The sequence below is a fragment of the Dasypus novemcinctus genome, chromosome 6, assembly GCF_030445035.2.
Source record: "Dasypus novemcinctus isolate mDasNov1 chromosome 6, mDasNov1.1.hap2, whole genome shotgun sequence".
NCBI lineage: Eukaryota > Metazoa > Chordata > Mammalia > Cingulata > Dasypodidae > Dasypus > Dasypus novemcinctus.
This window is the reverse complement of record NC_080678.1, coordinates 45,468,817-45,485,677: the sequence shown is the minus strand read 5'-3', so window position 1 is coordinate 45,485,677 and position 16,861 is coordinate 45,468,817. Positions and strand designations below refer to the sequence as shown.

Here is a 16,861-nt window from a genome sequence, read left to right as displayed (position 1 = left end):
TAAATCGAGTACAATCAATGGTATATGCACTCAGAGTAGCTAATGTTTTGGGGGTTTTGTTCCCTTTTGTTAAAATTGTTCTTGAGGCAGCCAGGGTATAAGAAATAGTACATGATGGGCATCAGATTACCTAGTTCAAATTCCAGGTTTTGCAGTAATGATCTGTGTGATGCTGAACAGGACTTCTCTTCTCCCAAGGTCTGCTTTTCCCCCATTTGCTTTTCTAGGGGGTTTGTGTAGGGGGAGTTGCTATTTAAAGGAGTATAAAATTTATTGAGCATTTATTAATTACTTAATGAAAATTTGATCATTCAAATGCATGAATAATATTTTATGTTGTCTATTTTTGTTTAAACTGTTGTGATGTCATTAGAGTACATTAAAATATTTCAAAATGCTTCCATTTTCAAGGAAGAAATAGGATGCTAATGTTTGATAGAGCATAAAAGGAGAGATATTTTTAATAAAAGACATTGAATACACAGATTCCTGTCAAATCAGTTCTCAATGGATAGTCTGAGAATTGAGAATGTTGAGTCATTTTGTTGATAAAACCATTTCCTTCAGTAACCACCTGGAATGTTGTTCTTTTAATTTAAATATGTTTAACTATATCCGGATCAAACCCCAGAACAATTAAATTATATTTTACAGGTTGCAGCCTTGGAAAGAAGGAAAGCAAGACTAAATATCAATTTTGTTCAATATTTATCACTTGACCAAAGTCCATTCAGAAATATTTTAAGAGAATCTACCTGACTAGACACTTTTTAAGGTCCAAGAGTCACAATTTGAATGGGTAGAGAGTGCTATAAAGCTTTGGACTGACATTCATAGTTGCCTTAATGAGAAGAAAGGGCTCCAGTGGAGCCAGTCGTGGTCCTGGTTCTCTGCCTCTCATCTTTGCTTGTCCTTTTCCTCTCAAAACAGACTTATGGGAAAGGGAACCTCCCACCTAGCCCCACTCCTCTCCCAATTATTAGAAATATCCTATTGGAAACAATTAAGGACATCAGAAAATCCTTCAATAATGTAAGTATGTTTAATGCTTCTCTAGTGATTTGCAAAATGTAAGTAAATTAACCACTGAGTGAAACTAAAACACGTACTTGGAGGCAATGCTTTAAAATAGATCATTGTGAAGTAAAAGTTCCCCTGTAGATTGGTGGTTTTTGTTGCTTTACTTTGTTGTTTTTCTGTCACATCAGAAATAGGAAAAGAATTAATGCATTTTGTGGGAAGAGGAACTTTAAGGCATTTTAAGATACAATCAAATTATAAAATGACTAAGCAACAAAAGTAGGGAATGTACTGTCCTTCTTTGCTTCACAACCTTGGCTAATAATTTTAGCTTGAAGGTCAAGCTAAAAGAAGTGTTTCTGTGGTTGCAGATTTTATTCTAATAAGTCATCCACTCACTAAACCCTGTGCCCTGTCTGGTTAGCCAATATGATTAAATTTGTCTGAGAAAGCCAATTAGGCCTGATGTCAAGGAAATAACCATGGGAGCTCAGCTATGGAAGCGTGATGAAAGTGAGAGAACTAATCCGTCAGGCACCATTGGGTGGGAATGGGATCCTTTTGGACTCTGCCTGTGGCCTGCTAAGGCTTCAGGGTGGAAGAAATTGTTCTTCTAGGACTTGCTACTTGTCCTGGTATAGCCCCTGTGGAGAACACTTTTTTGTCTTTTAGCAATACCAGCAGAACTCTAAAGGGATAGACTTAGAATCCTCTGAGGTGGTTTTCGAAAATACAGATTTCTGTTCTTCATCCCAGACCTATTAAACAGAATCCCATGGGAAGAGTTTGCCAGGTGATCCTGATGCAGTCATTGGGTTCAGATCAAAATGGGCATTGGGACCTGATGGGTTCATCAGGCATCAGTGGTCAATCACACAGAGTTCAAGTGTGGGTCTTTTATTTTTTAGGTGGGGGACTATGGATACAACATTTAAATTCCCTAAACCTCAATTTAAATATCTGTAAAATGGAACTAAATAAATATCGGTAAAGTTAATGATAATGCCACTGCCTGGGATATCAGAGGCCCTCCATAAATAACTATCATCTTTATGTATAAACTTCAGAATATTTTAAGTGACATACAGTAGACTATAAACATCAACAATAGATGGGTAAAATCATACTGCCTAATATATGTACAATATAAGGACCAGTGTCTTCCCGCTAATATCTGCATTTCCTTACTATTTCCCAACTCCCTGAATTCTATGACCCTGTGTTCACTATGTTTTGGCATGAAGCCCACTGTGGTGTTGCATGTATATGAAGCAGTGAAGGAAACTCTGAGGGAAGTTTTCTGGAAGCGGCAATTTCCCAGTGCTGGAAAAACCTAGTAAAGGACATGGTAGGGTGATGTGTGACTGTGTTGGCAATAGTGATGGGAGGGGATGTGGAGGATTGAAAACAGAGACTTAAAGAGTTTCTTGGCAGAACTTGGTCCATATCATAGCACTCCACTGTTAGCATCCCCTTCGTTGCTTTGGATCTCCTTCTAGCGTCCATTTCCCTGCTTTGAAGGAGTCATTTTCAACAATGAAAGGGCATGGAGGCATCTCCAACGCTTTGCCCTCATGACCCTGAGTAATTTTGTAATGGGAAGAGGAGCAGTGAGGACTGCATTCAGGTGGAAGTCCACTGCCTTGTGGAAGAACTGGAAAAAAAACAAGAATGGGCGAGTCTTTATGCTGTATTCCTGACCTTCCCAGAATGCCCTCTTCTCTATTGACATCCTTGGAGACTTTTCAGGAGCATCTGAATTTTTCCTATAGATCTGGGGATCAGCCCTCAAGTAAAGGAGGGTGGGTTTTTCAGAGAGCCCCAAGGGTGCTTTTGTGTATCTATACTTGTGTGTGTGTGTTTGTTTGAGCATGTTTATGCATGATTGTGCATATTAGAACATCATGAAAATAAAGGGTTTGAGTCTTATTTTCTTGAAGACTTAAAGAGTCATGTTTCCCCCTTGTCTTCATGTGGGTTACCTATTCCAGAACAGATCCCAGGGAGCACTTATGCATGGACTCCATGGGGAGAGCCTCATCATTGCCCTGCAGGACATGAAACGAGTGACATGTGCTTTTCCTCACGGGCATGACTGAGGGTTTCCTTCAAGGCTCAGGCCAGCAGTTCTGCCCAGTCATGATGCTTATTGTGGGGTTCCCAGGGGAACACTCACCATTGTGACTTCCCTGTAAACTCAGACTATTTATAAACTACCAACAGGAATTGTTTAATGTTACTCACACTTACACAATTGATTTATATAAGAAACAAATGCCAAAGCATCATTCACTAAAATACACAAAAAACAGGTAGCAAACACTGGGCTGTAAAATGATTTACTTAACTGGATTATCAACTATTATTAATAACTCTCATCCCATCTCGCATAGTGTAAGTTGTCCCTCTTTACATTTTGCTTATTTTTCTCCTGTACTTTATTGGGTTTTGTGTTATAATGTTCATGGTAACTATTTATCCCACCCTTCCAGCTTTCCTGACCTGTGAAGTCCTTGTCGCATGACACTTGGATTTCACATTACCTTGTTTTTCATTCCCTCTTCCAAATGAAGTGAAAGGAACGATTGAAAATCTGGTTTCATGTATGAATCCCATGTACGCAAAGAAATCCCACGGGCTTCCAAATTAACCTCCACGTCCCCAGCTAAAATAAAACCTTTTCTGAAAGCTTAGAGCCCTGGAGTGTTTCTTGTATCACTTGCAAAGGATCTTGGTGTTGTAGTTGTGAGGCTTCTAGATAGAAATAGAAACAACAGGTACAAGCTCTGTGATCTGTTTCACATTGCCCAAATTGCATTACAAGCTCTGTGATCTGTTTCACATTGCCCAGATTGCATTACTCATCATCCTTACCTATGAATGTGAATCGTAGTACTACACGCTATTCATTATTTCAAAGTATAGGCAAGAATTTAAGTAAAAATGAAAAAATTGCTATAAAAGTATTTTTAGTTTCTAAAAATTATGAGTTTAGGAAATGATTATTATCATTAATCCTCTAGTCAGTATTTTCTGCCTCATATATATCCACACAGAGAATTCAGGGTGGAGATGATTTTTATTCATCTTTATACCTCCTAACCAGGTTTTGGCATTATGGCATATATGCCTTCATTAAGGGTTTTTATTCATTTAATAAATGATTTTTTTTTCTTTTTTAGGCCTGCTATTCTTTCCACGTTATCATAATTTCCCTGGAAGTCATAAGAAAATCCTTAAAAACATTGATTTTTTTCAAAAGATATTTTTTGAAAAAAATAAAAGAACATCAAGTCATCCCTGGACATTTACAATCCTCAGAAATTTATTGATTATTTCCTGATCAAAATGGAACAGGTACAGTGTTAATAACTACTCGGTTATCTGTTTGCTGCAGTATTTTCTGGTATGTTCATTAATTTTCTACATACTATGGATGTTTAAGAGATCAGACAAATAATGATAAATGAACACTTTATGTCCTTATTGTGTGCATCGATCTGCACAAACCATCATGGAAGATTTTGCTGAATTGGTACATAACAGAATACTTTGACTTTGTTTTCTTAGCCACTATTAATCTACATGAGGAAAAAAGAACATCCAAATTCTGATGAAATGGAAGCAATTTCAAAGAAATTGGAAAATGCAAACTAGCCAGCCTTACAATGAAGATGGAAAAGATCATTGCATATCTTTTATGGAAAATAATACAGTTCAAGTGCTTTCACTCTCCCAACTTTAATTCCTGAGTACTCCTTTCAATCAGTCGTTGGCCTTAGCATCTGCATTAACCCTGCTATGTCTATCTCCTTTATCCCACATGGGCAGTTAAGGCCCAAAGTCTTGGTCTTTAGGTTTGCTCTGTCTCTTCCACTTGCATATTCCTACCCCTTCTTGTTCATGTTTCCTAGATTGAGTTGCCTATTTCCTTGCATCTGGCATACAATAGCACTTGTTCTACCCTGCATGCGGAATTCATCCTCTATAGTTCATTCTAGGTTGCGCTGCCATATTACCTTATGCACAATTTAAATTTCATAGTGAGAGTTCAGGTAGGATTGAGTCTCCAGCAATACTTTAAAGGAAGAAAATTGTAAAATCTTGGATTCATGCCTATAACAATATACCTAGTACAACCCTAATTTACCTTTTTCTATCAATCATTGTTATTCTTCAAGTAGTAGAAATCTCAGCAATGGCTTAAGAAATAAGCCATTTCATAGTTACTTGGGTCAGTCCAAGGTCAACAAGGTATGTAGCCATGAAGCATCCTGAAATTGAGTACCTTCCACTTTTCTTTTCCATTCCAATACAGGTCTTCAGCATCATGCTTATACCCTGCCTATCCTAAGATGATATCTGCCCCACCTCCATCTCCACATCTATGTTTTGACTAAGACATAACTGATATCTCATTGGCATGAACTATATTGCATGGCCAATCAAACTCTAAATTATACTGAGAAATGGAATTAATAGGCAAGGTAGGCTTAAAGGAATAGGTAATAAAGATGGGAACAATTAATATGTTGTCTCTAATATACCATACAAATCATTATAATCAAATATGACCAGTTCGGTGAGAGAAGGAAGCACAAGCTTCCCTAAGGGCCAAGAGGGGAAGGTGCCTACTTCCTGCTAACACATGCCCAACAATGAAGTACAAAATGGAATAAGAAACACTGGAATAGAAGAAGAGACATTTCAGAGGGCTCAAGGCACAAAGGAAAGAAGAGAGGTCAAGGCATGAGGACAAAAGTAATAGACACAAGGAAAAGAACAGAATATTTGTTTTAGATGGAAAAATTCAGGACTTACTAACAAATAACTGTGAGATGAAGGAACCCTTGGGATTTGGCAGATTACCATCCTAGATTCCAGAGCACCTTGCTCTTCCTTAGTTCATGATACTTCATACTGGATAGTGGGGTCTCTGAACATGGAACTGCCTTAAGTTTTTCCATGGCTTTTGATGCTTGCTTTGTCAGTGTGGAACCAAGATGTCAAGGACTGCCTTCAAGGAATGCACATTTTATACAGGTAGATACGTAAAGAAACAGAATTATGATTCTAAATCATCAATGTTTCAATGGAAACCTGAATATAATGCTAAGGAAATCCAGTGGTGGCAAGATTCTATAGCCTGAGGGGAACTGAAAAGTATAGAAATGAAATTACTTTTACCTAGGTTGTAAACAAGTTCAAGAGTAATGCACTTTAGCCAAAAAAAGAAAAAAAAAACAAAAACAGGTGGCATTATGCCTTGAAATGGCATAGTTTGTTGGAGACTGATGAAGATTAGAGGGTTTAAGGAGTAGAAGGAAAGATCATGGAAAGTCAGACTGGGAACAAAATATAAATAGGAGAGTCAAATAATTTGGACTTAATCCATAGGATAGGGACAGAAACCATTCAAAAATATAAATGAGGGGTGACATGCTTTTGAAAGTTCATGACAAAAAAAGTCTTCATTTGAATTTGCATGAGAGGTAGAAAATGAAGCACTGATATGTTTGTGAGCCCCTCTTCTTAGTACACCCCTCTTCATCACACTTGGACAAGCAATGTTTTATGAGAGAAACAAAAATATTGACAGAAACTTCAGAGGCAATACTCAGTAAAGTACATGACATAGTGCTGGCTCTCAATAAGTATTTTATAGTGGGAAGTACCCACTAAAATAAGATTTAGGTGGACAGCAAGTGTCTCTGTCCTTCTTTCAATTCACCCATCCAGTCAATCACTCACCATTGAGCTACTGAGTGTTCTGTGGTAGTTCAGAAATAGAATGTTCTAGAAGCATTTACCCCTGTGGGTTTTTTAAAGATTTATTTATTTATTTTATTTCTCTCTCCTTTCCCACCCCCACCCCAGTTGTCTGTTCTCTGTTTCTATTTGCTCTGTGTTCTTCTTTGTCCGCTTCTGTTGTTGTCAGCGGCACAGGAATCTGTTTTTCTTTTTGTTGCGTCATCTTGTTGTGTCAGCTCCCCGTGTGGGTGGTGCCATTCCTGAGCAGGCTGCACTTTCTTTTGCACTAGGTGGCTCTCCTTACGGGGCACACTCCTTGCACGTGGGGCTCCCCTACCCAGGGACCCCCCTATGTGGCATGGCACTACTTGAGCGCATCAGCACTGCGCAAGGGCCAGCTCCACGTGGGTCAAGGAGGCCCAGGGTGTGAACCGCTGACCTCCCATGTGGTAGGCGGATGCCCTAACTACTGGGCCAAGTCTGCTTCCTGACCCCTGTGTTTTTGATTTCCAGGAAAATGAATTTGTGTGGATGAGGGTCTGGCCCGCACGGAGCTGCTTTTATTTCTGAACACCATTTTGCAAACAATTACCCTGAAGTCTCTGCTTGACCTAAGGACATTGACACCACTCCAGGTGAGACTCTGTTTGCCTCTGTGCCTCCCTCATACCAGCTTTGCTTCATTCCTGCTTGAAGAAGGGGCAGGCTGTCTCCTTGCTGCTGTGTGGTTGCCTATAGCTGCTCTCCTCAGGGGCATCGTTCACCTCCCTCCCTCTACTGGGGATAACTTCTCTGACCACCCCTGTCATGCCCTGAAGATCCAGGGGTAATCCCACCTCCATTAAGGACTGTGTCCTGCATTTCACTGCACACGTTTCCTTGTTATTCTCCAAGCTCTATAATATCCTATTGCCCACAACATACCTTAAAAACTTATCTAATGCTGAGTTATTATTCTATGACTGTGAAACATAGCAAAAAAGATAGGGTGTGTCAATTCATAGGTGTGCAGTGTTCTTTTATTCCAAAGAAACATTATTTTTGCTGTGTTCTTTCTGAGATGTTCCTTCATTTGTCCATAATAAAGTAAGAAATGAAAGAGGAAATGAAAACATATTCAAAGAACACATGCTCATCCTCTTTAAGGGAGCACTAGGAGCAGATAAAAAAGAACTGGTCCAACAAGATCTCGTGGACAAATGCTGCATACAAACACTGGAGATATGAGTTTGAAAGTGACAGAAAATGTGTCAACAAGCAGTTCCAACCTGCGGGGACATATTGAGAAGATCAGCCATGGGGAGAAATGAGCATTGAGCTATGAGAGCTCATGTTCCCACTTTGGTGTTACCATGAACACTGAAGCAAGATTTGAACTACTTTAATACCTTGTTTACTAACTTAGGTTCAGGTATTGTTATATGTCTCCATACTGTTAATCACGTGTTCTGAGTGTTAGTCTTTTCTCCTTAACAAGAGAACAATACCTCCTCAAGATATCATCAGATTTTATTTTCTTTCTGTTGGCATTACACTGTTACACATTTTACATAAGTGTGGTGGTAATTTGATGCTTTGGTCCTAAAATCATTAGCATCGTGTTATCTCGAAACTATAGATGTTCAAACATTTTCAGTTCCATACCAAAAACCTCCTTGTGGCTTTCTCAAATTCAAACTCTGCAAATAAACTCACTACCTTGTTCCCAATGTAGGACATAGTACCCAGGGATGAGACTCTCTAGAATGAGGGATTATTACCAGCATTAATCAGTGATGTATTGGAGAAAAACATTGAAAAATAAGTAGAAAATTTAAATAAAATAGAAGCTTATGTAGATCCACCGTAAGCAAAGGCTCAAACAAAAGTGCTCCTGAGGCCCTAGGAATGTGCAGACACCATGGGCTGGGCAAGCCACACAGCCACAAAAAATCAACACCTCATCAGCAGGCTCTATCTGGAAATATATGAAAAGATATTTTCCAAAAATAACATAGTTATATTCGTTTACATATCCTTAGTCTCGATTCTTCTCCTTTCATTATATTTCTCAGAGACTTAAAGGCTTCAGATTTTTCTTATGTCAGGTAAGCCCTGACACCAAGCAAATATGCAGCTAACTGCTACTTCCACTTCCCTAGGCCCATCTGAACAACAAACAAAAGAATGATGTTGGACTGGCCCCATCCAAAGCAAAGAGCATCTTTAACAGCAAGAAAGAAATTTTATTCCTCTGCCCCATATTAATTACATGCCTTCTCAGCCTGAAACATAACTGACATTTTCGAAAATCCCTCAAAATTAATAAATGACCAAAAATAAGGAGAGAGTGTAACTACTGACTTAACCATATTTTTTGTCATTTAGTTATTATTTTTCATTAACTAGGTAGTTTGTAAGACCTTTATGGGAAAAAGGACAAATGAAAGCACCAAGGATCCTTTGAGAAATCACTGATTGCTGAGATGGGATAGGAAAAATACCTGATGAGCCTGCAATATTATACTGTGCAAGAAAATAGGAATTGCTCCAAAAATAATGGGGTGGATTGTGGGAAAATGGCAACAGACTAACAGGCAGAGCTGAATGCTTTCACAAAAACAAGAGAGAAAGAGCCAAAAGCCATCTGAGGGATTGCTTTGAGAGTCAGCAGACCAGGACAGTGCTACACAGCTCCCATGAGGATGAGGGACAGAGAGAAGAAGCTGAAATGACACATTTGAGTTATTAAGCCCTGGTGTGACCAGGAAGGACTCTTCTTCCCCACCCTCAAGATATTGAACTGGGATAAAACAGCAGGCTCACTACAACTAATTGAGAGGGGAGCAGATATCATCTTCCATGTCAGCTGTTTCAAGGCACAAGTGAAGGGAGGTCAGTGGACTTTTTTTTGGTCAGCAGAGCCAGCATTGAATCTCTGATCTGCAGAAGCCCTGACTAAAACACCTCCATGGAAAGGTGGACTAACTACCACCATATACCAACCTGTTTTGAAATTGCATGAACAAAAACTGTTCACACTCTCTGTATCCAAACCCTGAGAAAATATCTGCATCTCACTAGTGAGTCACTGGTCCAATTTTGAAAACATGAGCTAGGCAATTTAAACAACTCAGAATAAGTTGAACAGCATATCAAAGAAGAACTGAAAAAAAATATGAGCAAGAGAAAAACTGGCCATAAGAATAAATTCACCAACATTTTCAGATACCTAGACATGAGCAAAAAATTACAAGACATACTAGGAAACAGGAAGAGAGATGACCCAGCCAAAAGAATTAAGCAAATATCCTGAAGAGATACAGGTTTTAATACAAATAATCAGTGATAATCATACAACTAAGGTAAATCACTTCAAAGAAATTAAAGAAATTATGATTAAAGAAATAAATGATATTAAGAAGACACTGGCAGAGCATAAAGAACAATTTGACAACCAGCAAGGAATAGTATCAGACCTTATGGGAATGAAAGACACAATGGATGAGATTAAATATGCATTAGAGGTGCATAAGAGCAGATTTGAATTGTTCAAGGACAGAATTGGTGATTTCGAACACAGAACATCTGAACTGGAAAAGACAGAAGAACGAAAAGAAAAGAGAAAGTAAAAAAGTAGAACAGTGACAATGCAAATCACACATTCACATTATTGGTGTCCAAGAAGTAGAAAAGAATGGAAAGGGGGCAGAAAGAATAGTTGAGGAAATATTTACTGAAAACTTCTCAACCCATATGAAGAACATTGATATCACTGTAAAAGAAGGACAATGCTCTCCAAACAGAATAAATCTGAATACCCTGAGGCATCTACTGCTCAGAATAACAAATAATAGAGATAAAGAGGGGATTCTGAAAGCAGCAAAAGAAAAGTATGACATACAAAGGAAACTCAATAAGATTAAGAGCTGACCTTTCATCAGAAGCTATGGAGGAGAGAAGAAAGTGGTGTGAACTATTTAAGGTGCTGAAAGAGAAAAACTGCCAACCAAGAATTCTGTATCTGGCAAAGCTGTCCTTCAAAATTGAGGGTGACTTCAAAGTATTCACATATGACCAAGAACCTATAGTGTTACCAAACACCAGATTTACAAGAGATACTAAAGGGAGTGCTGCAGCCTGAAGGGAAAAAAAAAGGGTGAAAGATTTGGAGAAGAGTTAAGAAATAAACTAAAGGATAAGATGACAAAATGTAAAGATAGGACAACAGAGATTTAAAGGACAAGATGAATGAACTAAGTAATTATTTTTACAATAATAACACATAGTGTTAATGGACTGAACTCTGCAATCAAAAGATATAGTCTAATAGAATGGATTAAAGATATATGACTCACCTATATGTTGTCAATAAGAGACCCACCTCAGACATAAGGACACAACAAAGTTAAAAGTGAAATGTTGGAAATAGATATTCCAAGCAAATAGTAACCAATATAGAGCTGGTATAGACAAATGAATGCAAAAGAACATTACAGTATTTGAACAATAATTACCCAGTACAATTGGCAAATAGTCCCTATGATCAGTACTCTGAAATTTTTTTAACACTTGCTTTTAATTGAAAAAAAATTTTCAAAGGAAGCATATTAAGGAAAATGGAACTTCAAAGGAGAACCAAGTCAGTAAGATTGGCATTAGAACAGGACAGCCCTTTAAAGACCTTCTGAATCAGATGATCTCCAAAATATAGGTGACCCAGAAAGTGGATGCATGAATTGATTTCTCAAGACATTCCATACAGTTATAAAGAAGCACAGCATAGCAAAAAGGATGACCCACAGAGTACTACATAGTGTGTGATTCTATTTATATAAAATGTAAATATAAATCAATTTGTATAGATAAAATTAATTTACTGGTTATTTAGGATGGGGGAAGGAATGTTAAGGTGTTGGAGACTTTCTTTTTGGAATACTGAAATTGTTCTAAAATTTTTGATCTGATGAACGTACAACATTGTGATTATAATCAACCATTGATTATATACATTGGATAGATAATACTGTAGGTGAATATATCTCAATAAAACTGTTTAATAAACAAATAAATAATTGTGCAAGAGTATACAGAAATAGTAGCTATGTAGTAGAGGGGAAACAGACTGACTGGTGAGGAATTTTCTTGTTTCTTTGTCTATTTCTTGTTTATTGTTATTACTATTGAAATAGTGAAAATGCTCTTACAATGACTGAAGTGATGAATGCTCAAATATGTGATTATATCAAATACTATCAGCTGCACAATTTGGATGAATTGTATAATTTACATATATATACCAATAAAATTCATTTGTCTTTTAAAAAACTCATGGCAGTATGTCAAAGGAATTCAATCACTAGGAGACAATTTTGACATCAAGATCAATAATATTAATAATGGATTATACCCCATTGAATAAAATGTAATCCATGTGTTTTAGGTTTAGGCTTTTATATGAGAAATTTCTTTAGACTAAAATCTTACAGTTCTGAAGCTGTGAAAATGTACAAATCAAGACTTGATCAGAGATGCTGTCTCACCAAATTGGAACGGATTACAATCTTTGTCTTCCTCCATGCCAAAAATCCAAATGGCAGCCAAGCTCTGCTTTCTCCTCCAGGCTCAAATTTGCCCCGGTCTCAGCTGCAGGCAATCAGGCACTTGGCTTAACTCTTCCTGGGTTTTCCCTCTTCAGCTTCAGCTGCTTGGCTGGTTCAAACCTTTGGGCTCTCTCTCAGCTTCTTGGGGTCTTCCTCCTTCTACAACTGTAGGCAACTCTGGAGTCCTTTCTCACATGACAGGATAAAATGTCAGCTGGTCTTTTCCTCTGTACTTCTGCTTTCAGTTCACTGCTACTACAGGACTCCTCCAAGCGAGCAGAAACCCAACCTGGATCATACCTCACTGACATAGTCCAATCAAAGAACCTAAAGTGAATTAATGAAAGGCAATCTAATCAAAGTTCCCTAAACTGAATCTAACCCAATCAAGAGGCTCCATTCCTACAGGAATGGAGTAGTTCTAAGAACATGATTTTCCTGGGATTCCCCTAAATACAGCAAACTCACACCATGTTCCATACTAATAAAATAAGCGAATAAATTGACAACTTGTTGAGGAATGGATCGTTACATCTACTTCATTTCAAAGAATCTAACCACAAAATACTTCTTAATTATGAAGGTAAGAAGAGTAACTTTACAGTAAAGTGGACTACTAGACACTATCATAAAGAAATAATCAAAGTGATCAACTTCCAATATGGAACAGCGAAATTGGTTATCTCCTAGGAAGGAATGAGAAAAAAATCATCATTCCTAACAAAGATGCACCAACTGCATCTAATCATGAAGAAACACCAGACAAACTAAATTCAGAGGCATTTTCTAAACACAACCTATATCTCTTCGAAGTGGAAATAGAGGTCAAGGAAACAGGAATTTTTCACAGTGAAGTTGATGAAAGAGACATGGTGACTAGTTGCAGCATTTGATTCTGACCTGGATTCTGAAATGAAACAGGACATTCAACGATGCTTATCAGTGAAATAAGAATAGAGTCTGAGAATTAGACTGTCCTAATGTATCAATATTAACTTCCTAAACAAATCCTTTGTACATACATTTTAACTTGTGCAGGCTTGTAATTTCTGAATATGTAAGGTTATATATAAGTAAGTAAAGGCATAATTAATATATAAATGTAAATGTATATGTAAAATTTGGATAGAATTCTTTAAAAAGAAATTGTTCGAGTCCAAATACCAGCCAAGCTGAGGTCTACATTACTTAATGATAGTGGAGGGCCCACACTGATATCCTCCTGGCCAGCTATGAGGACAGTGATGGGAATGCTCTTCCATAGGAGAATTCCCCGAAGAAGAGGTGGGGAACCTAGATTCTAAGACAAGGTTTCTACTAATTCACTTATGATAATCTGCCTTTCTGAGTAACCAAACCCACATTCCTAAAAGAAAGGATAGATTAGACTAATGGATGATGGAGATCCTTTCTGTCTCTAAATTATCTATGATTCTTTCATTCTATAAAACGAGGAGTCAAGCAAGACCCTCAGCAGAGGAAGAAGGAGCAGGGCATCAACACCCATGTCTTGGGGAACAAAATGCTGAATCTAAAGAGAGCCGTGGAGTATATTTTGCCCCAAATAAGAGAGTGTGGTTCTATTAGAATCTGCAGCTAGGAGTTAAGCAGCACAAGAACTGTTCTCTTTATCATGCATGAAGAGGTCACTGACACCTGGTATAGAAGTTCTAAAAAGGTTACAGAACTGGACTTTTCTGACCCCCTGAATTAATCAACTGGTGTTACAATTATTTACTGGATCAATATTTACTTGGAAAGTCAGTAATTAAGATGAGTCAAAAATACTGAATCATACTACACACTCAGTGAATTTTAGTGCCCCTTGTCGAAGTGATTGCAGACTTCAAGGAAAGCACGCAAGAGTAAGGTGACATGAGTTGCAGCCTTGTGCTACTCTCTGCAGACTCTGGGTACTTGGCAAGGCACGGAATTGCTGAGATCCAGATTCCTAATCGTGCAAATGGAAATATGTTTACCTTCGGAAAAGGTACTTGAGAGAATCAAAGCAATATGATGGATGTGAACATGCCCTGTAAAATGACCATCTCCCTGTAAACAGGAGATATAAAACATTTTATAAATAGTAACACAGTTTTTCCATTAGCAATAGACCATAAAATAACTGCATGCCAATTAGAACATATGATGTTATCTTCACAGAATAGGTCTTTGGACACATTCTGCCATAAGCCACAAGGTATTACCCCAGGTATGATTCCATCTCATGACCAGTAATGTTTTTCCCTCTCAAGTCTATCGACTCTACACACTGTGTTTGGTCCATATTGAATTCTTGACTGATTAATGAAGTCCTTACCTCCCATCAAACCACTGTTCTTTAAATAATCTCTCTCTTCACTGTCTGATAATTCATTCCACTTTTTCTGACAACAAAAGACCAAATCAGTAACTGAAGCACCTGTGCCTGCAGATGCCTGGGAGGTGGGGAAGCCATAATTTCTCCAGTCTCCCTTCTCAGTTCCTTTTAAACAGGCTCTTCTCTCAGTTGTGCTGAGAAAGTTCACCTCTGCAGTGAGGGAGAGAGGGAGAACTCCAGTCTTTACATTTTCTTGAGACCCTGTGGCCTGGAGTCAAATGAAGTGATTCCATTTACTGTTCACTCTGTAAATTAAGAAGAGTTAATGGTGTATTCATTCAGTGTAACTACTGTCTTGGAAGTTTTGTTTTCTTTTGCTAAAATTGTTGTCAAGCCAGCTATGGTATAAGAAATAGTACACAATGGACTTCAGATTATCTAAGTTCAAATCCCAGTTTTGGCACTAATGAGCTGTGTGATACTGAACAGGTCTCTTGCTCTCCCAGGGATTCCTCTTCCCTCTTTTGCTATTTGGAATTTGGAGTTGAAGGAGTTCCTATTGAAAGGAGTGTAAGTTTACTCAGCTCTTATTAATTACTTCATGGAAATTGATCATTCAAGATGTATTAATAATGGTCAATGTTGGCTATTTTTTATTTAGGCAGCTATGATGTCAGCAGAGTACATTAAAATATTTCACAATGCTTCCATTTTCAAGGGAAAAAAAGAATTTAGTGCTTGATAAAGCATAAAAGGAGAGACATTTTCAATGAAAGACATAGACTACACAGATTACTCTCAAATCAGATGTTCCCAACTAATAGTCTGAGACTTGAGAAGGTTGAGTTTCTTGATCAAACCATTTACTTGAGTAACCACCTAGAGTGCTGTTCTTTTATTTTAAATATATTTAACAATATCTGGACCAATTAAATATTTAAATCATATTAAATCAATTAAATCATAATCTCGAGGTTGTAGCCTGGGAAAGAAGGAAAGCAAGACTAAATAACAATTTCTCAATATTTTTAGTGGACCAAAGTCCATTCAGAAATGTTTTTAGTGAATCTAGCTGACTAGATACTTTCTAAGGTCCAAGAGTCACAATGTGAATTGGTAGAGAGTGCGGTATAAACCTTTGGACTGACATTCATAGTTGCCTTAGTGAGAAGAAAAGGCTCCAATGGATCTAGTCCTGGTCCTGGTGCTCTGCCTCTCCTCTTTGCTTCTCCTTTCCCTCAGGAAAATGACATATGGGAAAAGGAAGCTCCCACCTGGCCCCACTCCTCTCCCAATTATAGGAAATATCTTATCGATAAATATTAAAGACACCAGAAAATCCTTAAGAAATGTAAGTATGCTTTAAACTCCTCCATTTCCTTGCAAAAGGTAAGTAAATTAACTCCTGAGAGGAACCAAAATACATTCTTGGAGGCAATGTATTAAAAGAGATCATTGTAAAGTAAAAGTTCCCCTTTAGATTGTTGGTTTTTGTTGCTTTGTGTTTTTTTCTTGCATACCAGAAATAGTAAATGAATTAATGCATATTATGGGAAGAGAAAATTTAATGCATTGTAAGGTTGAATGATATTTACAAAACTGTCCAGAAGCAAAAGTAAAGAGTGTGCTGCCTTCCATTGTTTCACAGCCTTGGCTAAGATTTTCAGTCTTAGGTGAAGCTAAAAGAAGTGTTATGATTGCAGAGTTCATTCTAATAAGTCATCCACTGTCTAAATCCTTTGCCCTGTTCTGGTTAGCCAATATGATTAAGTTTGTCTGAGAAAGTCGAGTACTCCTGATGTAAGGAAATAACCGTGGGAGCTCAGGACCAGCATGAGTGATGAAAGTGAGAGAACTAATCAGTCAAGAGCACTGGGTGGGAAGAGAATCCTTTTGGACGCTGCAAGAAGCTGCTACCTGTGGCCTATGAAGGCTGCAGTGTGGAAGAAATCATTCTTCCAGGACATGCTGTGTGTTCTGGCACAACCCCTGTGGAGAACATTCTCTTCTCTGTTAGCAATACCAGCAGAAATATAGTTCTGTAGTCTTTATCCCAGAGCTACTAAACAGAATCCCCACAGGAAGAGGATCCCAGGTGACCGTGATGCAGACAGGTGGGGTCTGATTAAAATAGGTATTGAACCAGGAGTTAAAAATGCTTTTTGATCTGAATCAAAGGAGGAAATGG

At 37.9% G+C, this 16,861-nt stretch overlaps 1 protein-coding gene and 1 long non-coding RNA gene across 2 annotated transcripts in view; both read left to right on the top strand.

Moving 5' to 3' along the window:
- The first annotated feature begins 872 nt into the window (after positions 1 to 872).
- LOC131278722 (uncharacterized) lies at positions 873 to 11,295 on the top strand. The gene is made up of 4 exons (XR_009186131.2): positions 873 to 1,032; positions 4,203 to 4,377; positions 7,285 to 7,406; positions 8,913 to 11,295. It is a non-coding gene; the product is annotated as an uncharacterized lncRNA (long non-coding RNA).
- A 4,518-nt stretch (positions 11,296 to 15,813) lies between these two features.
- Positions 15,814 to 16,861, top strand: part of LOC101433008 (cytochrome P450 2C9-like) — a 29,357-nt gene continuing 28,309 nt past the window's right edge. The window contains exon 1 of the mRNA XM_004478346.4: positions 15,814 to 16,024. Within this exon, the coding sequence (XP_004478403.1) occupies positions 15,857 to 16,024 (168 nt within the window). The 5' untranslated portion in view covers positions 15,814 to 15,856. The remainder of the gene's footprint in view (positions 16,025 to 16,861) is intronic.